The 13,566-nt window shown below is 51.0% G+C and overlaps 1 protein-coding gene across 3 annotated transcripts in view; it reads right to left on the bottom strand.

The window, feature by feature from the left end:
• The window catches only part of LOC147608478 (uncharacterized), a 96,287-nt gene that overhangs the window by 32,529 nt on the left and 50,192 nt on the right, over window positions 1-13,566 (bottom strand). For all 3 annotated transcript variants that reach the window (XM_086789513.1, XM_086789512.1, XM_086789511.1), the window contains 2 exons: window positions 6,476-6,557; window positions 4,549-4,606 (listed from right to left, as the gene is read on the bottom strand). In XM_086789513.1, the coding sequence (XP_086645639.1) occupies window positions 4,549-4,606; window positions 6,476-6,557 (140 nt within the window). The remainder of the gene's footprint in view (window positions 1-4,548; window positions 4,607-6,475; window positions 6,558-13,566) is intronic.

Genomic DNA, 13,566 nt, shown 5'->3' with positions numbered 1-13,566 from the left:
AAACACCAATTCCTTCAGTCAAAACCTCATGTAGCAAGGTCGCCCTGCTTCTACCGCTGCATGCAAGCAAATTTCAGTAGTAAACTGAACACAAACCAGGTCGCCTTCACTCAAGACACATTCCAAACACCAGATACTGGCATTTATGAAGTCGCCTTGTCTCTGGTCACTCCCAGACAGCAAAAAACACACAAAAACATGTCGCCCAGGTTTCTTCTCCTGTTCCCGACAGTTTTCCTCCAGTTCCTTCAGTTTCCCCTGTTCCTAGCAATGCATTCTGACATTCTCCTACTGACAAAATCCACAGAATTCAGGTCACCCCTCTTTTCTTGTCTTTCTGACCCAGAAATCAGGCAAAAAATGAGGTCGCCCAATTCTCTACTAACTCCCGACCCTGGAAACTTCGAAATTCAGCTGTTCTTCGCGATGGAATCGAGTTACCTGACCAGTTCTTGCTGTATCCAGCCTCCTTCAGGGCAAATTCAGCTTCCTTGGCTGCAATCTTGCTCTCCAGGCTCACAGGCAAGCTCCTCTAGTAGTCTCCTCTGCATCCATAGCTCTACAAGTGCTCCACAAGCTCTCCTCCAGTCCAGGATCGTGCAAATTGAGCCCCCTTCTACAGCGCCAGCCCATCAGCCACCGCAGCAAAGCTGCTCCTTCCTCTCTTTAACCTTTGCGCCCCCCGCTTCTTTACGTGCCAGCCGTCTAGAATCGACGCCAGCAGCTGCACCAACCATCTAGGCGGCTCCTCTACAACGCCAGCCTCTACTCCTGCACTCGCAGACGACGTGCTCAGAGGGTCCCTGCTCTCTCTAGCCACCGTCTCCCACCAGTGTGCTAGCTAACCCAAGGCGGCCCTCCTCTTCTTCGATAGCAGTCGCCACCAGCGCCACAAAACAGCGACCTCCAAGAACTCTCTTATCAGAGGCGGCAGCCCTTCACTCTCTGCACCACCAGTCACCGGACAGCAAGCATAACTACCCGTTTTTCCAAAGCTGGCGTCGCAGCAGCCGCTTCTCTTCTACCAGCTTCCAACTTCCAAAAAACACGAGAACTTCACTCGAACAACCAACCTCCATGCGCCATCCTTCAACCATGTGCTTACTAATATTAGCCCAGAAATCCTTTTTTATGACCAAAGTTATCCACCAAGGGTACCGCATTCCGCGTATATGATCCTAAAGCATATGAGCACTTTCCAAACATCCTCTTGGCACAATATCCTTGTGCATGCTAGTGCCTCTTGCAAGACCTTTGTTCCGGGTACGCCATCCTCCTGCTTTTCCAAATATCCTGCCATGATTTCACTTATACCACATGCATCCCGGGGGAAACCAGACCATAAATAAGCCCCTGGAGCCGTACAGGGCAATGTCCACAAATAGAGCTTCTAGGCATCATTTCAAAGCAACCTTTGCCAGCTAAAAAAAGCAGAGAATCACCAACTATTTACCCTGTACACATCGGTGGGCTAAAAGCTCGCACTCATGTGCCAAAGAATTTCTATCCATTCCATGCTAGGAGGGTTTCCTTTTGCGAAAAAACGCCCAACACTGCCATGCATCCGCAATGACCATAACATACTCCTCCCTGCCCTCCAAGGGGCCAAAACCTGGAGACCAAAATTGTCCCATCTACCAAGCATCACCGAACCATATCCTCCGAATCCTGCTCTCACTCAAATGGTGCTCCTGCATCATCAAAATATCAATACTGCCCCCAACCAGGCATCTCTGAAGCTCCTACCTCAAGCAACCACGATAACGTACATAGTGTGCGCCGCCAAGGCCCTGTACATTCCATGAGATGATCCTCATGGATGACCTGCTGAGGTGGAGGCTGTCTCAGCCATACGGCGGGCCTTCGCAAGCGGCTTGGATGGAGAGTAATTCCTATCCGAGCGACTACGAATCTGCCCACCTGGTGTGCTGCAAGAGTCTCGGACCAGCGCCAGTGGTGGCTGTGTCCCATAGCGACTGCCTCCCGCTCGGAGAAAGAATCCTCATGTATGCATACATAGCCAGGGTCTCGCGCTAGGTCTACCACTATGCGAACCACCAAGTGTCGATTCCTGGAGGCATCCGCACTCCCGGTATCAAAAGAAATGTGCCAACTCCTAGAGTCGGCCTACCATGTCTGTAATCTCCAAATCGCTTACAGTGTGAGAAAACTCAAACTGCCTGTGTCTACAAATACTAATAGCAAGATCCAGAGTCCACTCCCGGTCGCTAGTGCCGCAAAGAGGGAAGGAGAAGGCCACCGCTGAATCAAGTGCCTCCTCCCCTCGGGCCGGAAAGTATCACCACATGAACTCTGATAGGTGCTGGCTCATGGGGGCCCTCCGCTCCAAATAGGCGTGTAAAGGAGTAGTCGAAAGCCTCCGAGCGCTGTCTAGTGTGAGACTACTCAGCCGACTGTGGATAGAGGATATCCGTGAAGCACGAATCGGCATGGTAGGTCTCCTATGTGGTACACGAGCAAGGTCGGTGCTCAGTGCCCGCCGGACTGCAGGTGAGTGCCAGGACACCTGCCAGTGCTCCCGGGGAGCTGAGGCGAGCGGAGGGGAGGGGGGGGGGGAGAAGGGGGTGGGGAAGGAGACGCTGACAATGCGGGAGCGGGAGCGGGAACGGGAGGAGGCGAGGGTGGAAGCGAGGCGGGAGGGGGGACGGGGTGAAGGGGAGGCGCTGGCATCTCCTGATCCTCAGTCTGCGCTGGGGTCTCCTCCTGGAGGGGAGCAAAGCTGTTCCTCACTGGAACCCAATGATGCTGAGGCTGTGTCTGCTGCTGCGTCGGTCTCGAGGCATGCTGCTGTGGCTTGTCTCCCTCTACGGCGCCCCTATCCAGGCTACCAATCAGAGGTCTCTGTGGGCTGAGCAGGTGTCCGGGAGCGCTGCCTGCCGAGCCGCATCTGTGGACGGGCCATCGGAGGTCTGCTGCTGCGGTGAAGGTCGGGGTCTCCTGAGAGGGCAGGCTTTGGCCAGGTGGCCGACCTGCCTGCATATAAACACTGGTTCGGGAGTCCAAAAAACTCCACTCTCTGGATCGATCCATCCCCCCCCCCCCCCCCCCCCCCCCCCCCCCCCGGCCCATCCTGAATGACCTTCGGAAGGGAGAGATGTCAGGAACCAAACTCTGACCGAAGGCACGCCCGCTGCTCTAGCCACACTGAAGCTGCTGTGGGGCCAGTCTCAAGCACCGAGCCCACCAATGATCCTATCCTGGAGAGGAGCGGAAGGTACTCGCGACGAAGTCCAGGAAAGCAAACTGTGACATGGAATAGGCGCTCTCCTTGCTCGGCCGCTGCTGAGTCGAAACCATGCTGCCAATGTCTGAAGAAGGCCTGAGCGCCCCTGATGTCAAGGGGACTCGTGGCTAGGACCTGGGCCACGCTCTGGGCTGTCTCAAACTCATTCTGGTAATGGCCGCGGCCTAGTAACTGAACGTCCAGGATCATGCCCACACCTGCAAGAAGGCGGGCCTGGAGAAGATCCCGGATCTCCCCTCTGCTGGGGCGGGTGCCAACTATACGGCAGATGGTGGAATGTGCCTAGAGGCATTCCACCTCTGCGGCGAGGCTCGCTTCCTCTTCTTGCGAAAGAGAAAGCCTGATGGGGGTATCCTCAGAGGCGGGCGAGGGGGCTGCGAAGAGTCCCTCTGAGGTGGGGTGGGAGGGGCCTCCATCAAGTCTAAAGCTGAGGCGAGGGCGAAGCGGGACGGGGGGAAGCGATGAAAGGGGAGGGAAAGACCAAAAGCGAGGGGGGGAGGGGCGGATGACAGAGGGGGGGGGGGGGGAGGCGAGGGGGAGCGAGGAGGGAGCGGGAGCGGAAGGGCGGAGAGGGGGGCGCGAAGGGCGCGAAGGGCGCGGGGGGCGGGGAAAGGGCGAGGGCAGGTGGGCAGGCGGGCGCGAAGGGGGGGGCACGAGCAGGCGGGCGCGAAAGGGGGGCAGGCGGCAGACGGTTGCGAAGGGGCAGGCAGGCACGAAAGGGGCAGGTGGGCGTGGGGGAGCAGGCGGACGCGAGAGGGGGGAAGGCGGGCAGGGGGCGGGACGCGGACGGGGGCGAAAGGGGGGGCAGACGGGTGCGGAAGGGGGGGCAGGCGGGCGCGAAAGGGGGGCGGGCACGGCAGGGGGGGGGGGGACGACAGCGCGAGCAGGCAGGACGAAGGCGCGAGCAGGGGGGGAGGCGAGAGCTTCAGCAAGCGCGAGTTCCAGGGCTCATATCCTCTCTGAATGTTACACTGCCAATAGGTCATATATTGGCAAGCTTCTATAAGGTGATCTACACACACACACACACACACACACACACACACACATATGCTTCTAAAGCAAGTTGTGTACATAGCAAAGCGTGGTTACAGAAAGGGTTCTTCTTTGTTTTTCCAAACTAACGTGGTTAGCTTAAGGGGGAAAGGCCCTCAAGGCCTGACCCTTTGACTAGCAAGGAAAGCCCCCCCAGGGAGATCCCACAAACCCCAGATAGACTCATTTACCATCAATAACACTCATAGTTTTTTTTTTGGGGAGAAAGAAGAATCAGCAAAACATACCATGATTTGGCGCCATATCTTCCCTCTTAGCTGCTGCTCCGCATGATATACAGGCATTCTGTTGAAACGTCACAAATCCACAAGGGTAAGCACATTAACATCACACGTCTGCTGTGACACCATTTAAATCAATTTGCAATTTCAGAGCATAGTTAATTTGCAATTTCAGAGCATAGTTTTGGGAAACGGAGAACTGGAAACGGTTTTTGAGGGGAAGAAACAGGAAAACTCCAAGAGTCAATTGACTTAAACATGGGGGGCTGAGACATATAAGGCCTATTGATTTTGGACAACTTGCAAGCATGTTATGTTAAGTGAGCCCACATGTTTTGACAAAACAACAAACATCATTCCTGTCAGGCTCCTACCAAGCAAACCCTAATCTTACATACAACCCAAGCACATGTACGATTGGAGAAGAAGGCAAGACTTTGGAAAAAATATCCGACCATAGATGCAAAATGGTTGGATGAGGATTACTAGAAGGATTATCCACAAATCCTTGAAGTGTATCTAGAGGCTTTTCAGCTGAGGACAACTGTTTAGAAGCCGCGCGAGGTGAAGGGGGGGGGGGGGGGGGGGCGCGGGGGATGTCAGCGTTTTGGATTAGTCCCCGATTATATTGGTAATAATTTTATTTTGTTAATAGAAGTTATTTGTTCGCCAGTTTTATCCATGGATATGTTTCACACACTAGTGGACTCAAGTGGAACGATCCCCAAAGTCTACGTGTGTTAGCTTCAGTGGTGAGCTAGTAGCTCAAACGATACTATTCCTGGAGCCTGGTGGCAAGATATATCGAGCAATACAATTCCCGGATCTATGTCAGTAGGAGGACCGATTCCCAAGTTCTCAGGATCAAGTGGCACTACTCCTACAGGCATTGTGAACAGAGAGTTCTTGCATGAGCAATTTGCTTTAGCATAAGTGTGCGTGACACTAGATTTATGCTTGAGCAAGTGTATGCTTTGTGCTGCGTGCTTGATTTTATGTGTCATCCTGAGGAGCCAGGTACGCCCGGAACTCCACAACCCCAGGGTGTGGTGTTTTCAATATCATCAGAAATCTATTGGGCGCCTGTACAACCAGATCCACGCTGTCTGTACTGTACGACCTGGTCCATACATGTCATATGGCAATTCTGACACCTTCACGTAATCCACCTCGAAGTTGACATACGACATTCTGTACTGTTATACAACTGGTCGTACAGCCATACAGTTTGTAGTGTCTCCGTTGTGCCTGTCGTCATGCTAATTGGAGGCCACCATACCATGTACTACTGTTTGGAGGATGCAAAAGGCTTCTCTTCTCCACTTTTGGTTCCATATCATCGTCATACCAATGGGTGTGGACTCCAAGGTTGTGTTCAGTTCGTTGTTGAAGGCTGTCATCTGAAGACTTATGGAGCACGATGGGAGCACGGAACGCGTTGGAGACTCTTGGAGCACAGAGGGGGGGGGGGGCATTCCAGTCCAGTGTAGTGTCTATAACTCATAATGTTGTTTCTATGTTGATGTGTGAATGTGGAATGGTTTGCAAATTTGTCATCTCATCTAAATCTCTTGTCTAATAGTTGAGTAAAGTTCCTTAAACACCCTATCCAGGTTACAGTGTGTGTATGTATGTCACATGCAATGCCTGTACACACATACATAGCTTGTGTAGGTATTCCATACATATAAATAATCTATGTAGAAATTATGTGTGTAGATATATCTATGCATGCACATAATCAAGCTAGTTCTTACCAGAATCTTCGAAAAAAACTTTTTCCAAAAACATCAATCTAGTACTTATGGTGAGGTAATATATAACCATCTGTTTCCACATCGGTTAATCAACACAATATCATAAACTACACCAGTATTGCTTGTACTTGATTGCAAGTGGGAACACAGTGCAAAAAACATAAACCACCACTTACATTTTCTAGAACACGTTGGAGACTCTCACTTCCAAAAGAATGTCCACATAGAAGTATGGTTGCATCATCCATTAAAGCACCCCTGGTCAAAAAAAATAATGGCATTAGAGCAAACAGAAAGAAGAAAGACAAGAAAAAAAAGCACTTTAGACCTCTGCCCTCTTTCTTGTGCCAATTTTGAAGAGGTCAAGTGACCCTAGTCTTTAATAAATCCTTTGCACCATGACCGATATGCAAGCTACATGAGCCCTTGTACTTAACTTTGATCTTTTTCCTGGGGAAAAAAAGATTTAAGGAAAGTCCCAAGGATTGCCACAATGATGGGACACCATGGAGTGGGCGATGGAGGCAGGCCCATCCATCCATTCTTCATCTGTCACATCAACAAATGTCTGTCATGGCAGCTCACCTCCCTAGCTTCCCACAACTTCCCCTTACTCTTGTTGGAAGTTCATCAGCAGTATAGCAGCATGGCAAGAAACCATAGAAGTTTCGGTGACACCTCTTGCAGAGGTCATCTGCAATATTTGGACTGGCCTCATCCATACTCTTGGCTCCCCAGCTATGCAGGGGACGCTATACACTTTTCTCCACACTTGGAAGGACTTTTTTCTACGACACATGTTGCTGTTTAATCACCAATATCTATGGAAAGATGCTTGATCTGGCCAGGACGTAGTATATTAGTCCCTATCAACTGGGCGCCCAAGAATGTGTGGAATGCTCTTGGTGAGTGCCCTGTACTAGCAGGTGGTTAGGTGTGGAATCGAGGTGTGAGGTAAGACTTGGATTGTGCTTGCAAACAACAAGAGAGTAGCACATTGCTCTATATTTCCCTTGTCCTCTCCTAGAGAGCAGGCACCATGCAGCCAAGGTGAGGAAGAGACTTGGACAAATATCAAAACGTGGACTCCAAAACTTCGGAAAGAGAGAGATGGCGGGGTGGGCTGGGCACAGCAGGCGTGGCAGAAGTGCTTGTGTGAGAGAGGAGAGAAAGAAACAAAGAAAGAAAGATATATTAAGCGTCTACTAAAGACCCAATGGGCCTATGAGACCAAAGTGATACAATAATGTCCATGGCATATCTCATCATGGAATGGAAAATAAAACAGAATGAAAACATAAATATAGCTATCTCACTGGGGTGATACAAAACTGTCCATGGAAACTCGTCATGGAATACTAAGAACACAAAAATATGGGAGCAACATCAGCTCCGAGTAGATGGTATACCACTCTCCAAAAATGTCAAGCATGGGGCTGACAAGTATGGCCGAGAGGTCTCCCTCAGCTATGTCGCGTGGAAAGGTAGCTCGATGGCGGTGGAGCATGTCCTGGATCTGGAGCTGATGAGGTGATCGTGGCCGACGAGGGGGGTTAGGAGTGTCGAGCACGCTGGAGTGTAGAGGCTCAGTCCGAGGTAACTCGTCTTGAGCGAGGTAGGTCCAGAGCAGCTCGTGGAGGGTCCACAAGATCCACTATGTCAGTGTCCTCCACCTCCTGGGTCCGGAAGAAACTGGTGATCGTTGGTTGCGGAGGAAGGGGGCGGGGCGGCTCGGGCATGTGTCTCAACAAGGTGTCCCTGTGTATGCGGAGCTCAAGCAGGAAGAGGCCCAGGCAACGCTGGTCCTGGAAGTCAATGATCTTGGAGAGTGGATTGAATCCCTCACAAAATAGACAGTGAAACCTCCCGCGGATCTCATAGTATACTGGGCAGCGGCATATGTAATGCTCCTCCGTCTCAACCTCTGTGTGGCTAGTCGGCAGATCCTCTCCTCTCTGGGTGTCCATACGAGCTTCCCGGCTCTGAAGATGCGCTCAGCTCTACCTGTCTCCACTCTGAGGCGGTGGGAAGAAACCCGTATCTGGCCAATCGCAATCCGCATGGCATGGGGCATGTCAACACTCAAGTAGCCCGGCTACTGGATGAATCCATCCTCAGTGAGTGTGAGGAAGTGGTCTCTGTAAAAGTGCATCTTCGTGCAGAGCTCCGGGGGCGTGATCCATGTGCAATGTGTGTAGAGGCTAAGAAGATCTGACCGGATAACCCGGTTGGTATCCTCGTGAGACAGCCAGAAAAAAGGGGAGTCCAAACTGTACTGAAGGGTGGGTAGGCGGTCCATGCAGAGCCCATATATTGAGAACCAAGTAGTGCATACCATACTCCAGAGTGCCCCTCAAGTGCTAGCTGTCGAGAGGACTCTAGGGCAAGCCTCGGGTACCTGTGGGGATCCATGTGACTGATGCGATGGAGGTAGGTGACTGTCTGGAAGAGTGCCTCCACTACCATCGAGGCTGCAGCAAACTCTGCCTGGATAATCTGGTGTGGGACTGATGGTTTGCTGCGGATCATACGGGAGAACATCATGACCTAGAGCCTCTCAACTCGCTGCCAATCCTCATCGGATAAATCTAGCCCCCAGAAAGCTGCTCCATACATCAAGGCTGGTGTGATAAGGGTGGCAAAAAGCCAGCCCTTCGTCCTGGGCTCCTGGAAATGTGCCTGGAAGCACTGCCGCTCAAGTAAGCTCAAGGCTGCATATCCCCGCGTCACTCTGGCATGTGCTGCGGGAAGCATGGTAAAGCGTGGGCCACTGAAAGTGACACCAAGGTAGATAGGATGAGACAATCTCCACAAGATCCCCTCTATATGTGAAGCTCAATCTGGATGTGACAAGGTGAGAGGTATTGAAGACCATTACCTTGGTTTTACCAAGGTTAACAGAGAGGTCCCGCTGAGTGCAAAAGTCATGTAAGGCATCCAAATGTCTCTGAAGCCCTTCGGCTAAGTCAGAGAGGACGACGATGTCATCTGCATAAAGTAGTATGGGATCAATATGCCTGCCAATGTGGGACCAGCCCCGCCTAATCCATCAATGAAGCTCGAGATCTCATCAATGTAGTGGCCGAAAAGAGTGGGTGATAGAGGGCAGCCCTGTTTCACCCCAATAGTGCTGGAGATCTCCTGTGATGTACCTCTTGGGGCTCTCACGCGTCCGGTGACGGACTCATAGAGAGCGATGATTCTCCAAACCATGTCAGATGGGACTCCGATCTCCTCTAGACGATGTAAGAGGCGGGCTCGGGGTACAGTATCAAAAGCTTTGCAGAAATCCACAAAGCAGCAGTAAATCCTCTAGTGACGTGCTCTAAACCTCCTCGATGATGGCACGGAGGGTGAAGATGTGGTCAAGGGTAGAGTAGCTCCTCCGAAAGCTAGCTTGTCCTGAGGCTCTGCATCCTTGGCTCTCTGCAAATGAACTGAGCTCCGCCTCTAGCACTCATCCATAAAGTTTCGCCAATGTGTGGCCAAACTCTATGGACGATCATGATTGGCCAATGTGTGGCCAATCATGATCGTCCTGTAGTTATTAGGATCAAGTGGATCGCCGGCTTTGAGGATGGGGGTGATGGTGTTGGTGGACCAAGAGGGTGGAAATCCTTCACAAAGGGCTGTAGGCTAGTGGGGGCGCTAGGGTATCATGGGCATGCGAGATGTACTCGGCAGTGAGTCCCTCATGATCTTGGGCTCGCCCATTGCGTAGTCTACGAATGGCCTTGAGGACCATGCCCTTTGTGAAGAAGGTGGAGGTGGTGGGGCGGGGGTCTGGTGGTGGGGGTAGGGGTGGCTGATGGGGGATATGATAGAGGGAGCGTGCATAGGAGTGCCATGTGTCTGGGCAGGTGATAGGTGTGGGAGGGCGATGTTCTCGGAGTTTCCTCCATGCCTCTTTGCAGTTCGGCCCTAAGAAAAGTCAGTATAACTCATCCTCTTTCCGAGCATAGAACTCCCGTTTCTTGCGTTGGGTGAGCCGTTGAGAAATCCGTTGCGCTTGGTGCTTCGTGTTGCCCAATCCGTACCTCATGCTTAAGACGGGAGCGTGTGGCCCGACATTCGTCATCATACCAACAGTTCAAGGGCATGGAACCGCAAGGTGGCTTGGCGGTAGACCGCCGCGTGCAGATGAAAGAAGCTGTGGCGGATGTGTGGAGTATGGTGGTGAGTTTGTGTTGTGAGGGTGGATAGGGGGATAGTAGGTTCCACATCCTGGAGTTGGCGGTAGATGTGGTTGGAGTAAACATGGTCAAGCTCGTGATCAAAGAGGACCTGAGTGTAAGGGGGGGGGGGGGTGCAGGTAAGAGTGAAAGAGAGGTTGGCATGGTCAGCTTCAAAAGGGGGTCGCGGAATGGAGAAGTCGAGGATAAGGTGTGCCAAAGCCGGAGATCCCATAAGGTAGTCCACAGTGCTAGTACCTCCTAAGCGAGGGAAGGAGGTGAGGGCGCCGGAGGAGGGCCATCGGGACACCCCGTTATAGATAACAAGACCATGTGCAACTCCCAGCTCTAAGAAAAATCTCCCGTACACTGTGACCTCCTCACGGTCCTGTGATGATCACTGCAACCCTGTGTCAGTGATGTCCAGCTCCTGTAGTTTGATAGGGTCGTCTAGATCGAGTAGTGGGACCTGCTGACTTCCCATCCAGGCGTTGAAATCCCTGAGCAGGAGGACTTCCCCCAACTGTGAGAACTCCATGATATCCTCATATAATGGTAAGTACGGTGATTGGCCATGCTGTGCGGCGTAAGGGGGAGTGGCGTGGTGCAAAATAACACACAGCAATGTGGAAGACTCTGTCATCACTGCTAAGCTGTAGGCGCACCCAAAGATATCGTGCATCCTCGTCCTTCCGAAGGATGCTGAGAATCTGTCGGAGATGGGATCTAAAAAGGACAGCTACCCCCCCAGAGCCACGTACTCCTCCTGATGTGCGGGTCTCTGTATAAAAAATGACATCCCTGCTGAAAAGCTGACTCCCACTCATACCCGGCTATGTATGGTAAGCCCCTCTCAGGGCTCTGATGAGTCTCTGTATAAAAAATGACATCCCTGCTTGTGAGAATCTCACTCAAGCCTCCTTGATTCGACCACAGCATGTCATTGCAGTTCCATACTACCAACCCAAGGTGTTTTGGTCTCATAGACCCCGCGTCCTTATTTGGGACAGCGCTCAGTGATAATGACTCTACCATCTCTATAGATAGCCCACTTGCTTGCTCTGCGGGCCTCATGAACAGTCACCATCACCTCACACCAGTGTGCCACCTGTGCTTGAGTGAGATCATCTCCCATGTACACCTGTGTGCCCTTGAGGGCAGCCCGCCTGTCTAAGAAGGCCTGTCTACTGGTGGCATCAGGGAATCTAATAATGAGGGGTCGCTCTCGTGTCATATCCTTTCCTGCCCTCCATGTATCTGCAAAGGGGGGGGGGGGGGGGCGATCCCGTCCACTCCTAGCATCTGGCGAAGTGTCATGGCATCCTCCTTTGGGAAAGCCCCCGCCTGTAGTCCCCCGTACTTGCACATGGAGGGCCCTATCCTTCCTGCGTTTCTCCTCCTCAAAAGTTTGGGATGTTCACACCCATTTTTAATGTTGGTGTGAAAACTCCACCTTATAAAATACAAATAAGCCTTAGATATGGTTTTTGAGTCTTTCGACGGCCAGTTTTGGTGCCTGCAAAAACACCAATCACAAATCAACAAGCAAAGGCATCTACACAACCTCATAGCCAATAGTTCTGGGCATCCCCAGCACTACGAGACTAGACACAAGAAAGCATGTAGGACACGAAAACAGGTCCTGCATCTAATAAATCTTTTTATCTTCACACATACACAAAATGAAGTGCATATGCAAATATACATTGGAAATCCCCCGTTCTCAAGCCATGTATCTCACTCAGGGATTTAGTCATACTAGATGACCCTAAGCACCAGTGTTCCCATTCATACTGGTCACACCTCCAAGACTACTAGTCACACTTCTTAGGCTAGGGTTGCACAGAAATGAGGCACACACACAGAAGTACACAACAGCAAGCTCTCTCAAGAGAGGGAGAGAGAGATGGTGATTGATGCTCAAAGAAAGATGCAATACAAATGTGTGGAGCAAAGAGAGCTGACTCCACAATATCAAAAGACCATACATGTGGTGTCCTTTCACACCTAATATCCAAGGGGAAAAACCCAAAGAGAGAAAAGTGCCCTTGGTTAGCCCATGTTCACATGTGGCACTACTCATATCATATGTGGCATAACTCATAGCATATATGCCAATAAATCCCCCCTGTAGTGGCAGTGTAAACCTGTACAAGGTCAGAGCATATCACTCTCTGTAGGAGAGTAAGCCTAAAGCTTTGCGGAAAGCTTCGAACTTCTCTCAAGGCAATGCCTTCGTGAATAGATTTGCAACATTGTCCTGTGTAGAGCAGTAAGATAATGAGATCTCCCTTGCATGAATCCTCTCCTTAACATAGTGATAATGAATCTCTAGGTGCTTAGTACGTGCATGAAACACTGGGTTCGTGCCACCGCTATAGCACTCTGACTGTCAATGAGTATGGTGGTGGGTGTCTGCTGACACTCACAAAGATCAATCATCAATCTCCTCAGCCATACAGAATCTATTGTGGCTGTAAAGGTTGCCCTGTACTCAGCCTCACAAGTAGATGTGGCAACAGTGGGCTGCTTTTTGCTCAACCATGATATGCATGAATGCCCCAAAAAGAAACAATCCCCACTCGTGGATTGCCGTGTATCATAGTCACCAGCCCAATCTAAATCATTGTAAGCATGTAACTGCAAGATGCCCCCCCTGGGATATACCAACGGAAGATCCAAGGAGCCCTGAAGATAGCGGAAGATCCGCTTCACTACTTTCCAATGCTTTGTAACTGGGCTGTGCATAAATTTGCTACACTCGGAAACCCCAAACTGAATATCCGGGCGTGTGTTGCATAAGTATATGAGGCAGCCCGATGCTTGGCTGTAAACACTCATATCAAAAGGATCTCCAACATCATACATGCCCAATTTCAGCCCTGGCTCCATCGGAGTAGAGATGGGCTTACAATCTTGAAACTCGAATTTGTGCAACAGCTTTTGGATGTACTTTGATGGTACATAAATCCCAACATCTGTCTGCACAAATTGTATGCCCAAATAATAATGCAACAATCCCAAATCTATCATCTTAAATGACGTTTGCAATTTAGCTTTCAATGCTGAAATTTTATCCATGTCATTCCCACTTA

The sequence above is a fragment of the Cibotium barometz genome, chromosome 53, assembly GCF_041138505.1.
Source record: "Cibotium barometz isolate CiBa-2024 chromosome 53, ASM4113850v1, whole genome shotgun sequence".
NCBI lineage: Eukaryota > Viridiplantae > Streptophyta > Polypodiopsida > Cyatheales > Cibotiaceae > Cibotium > Cibotium barometz.
This window is presented reverse-complemented; position numbering and strand designations above follow the sequence as displayed.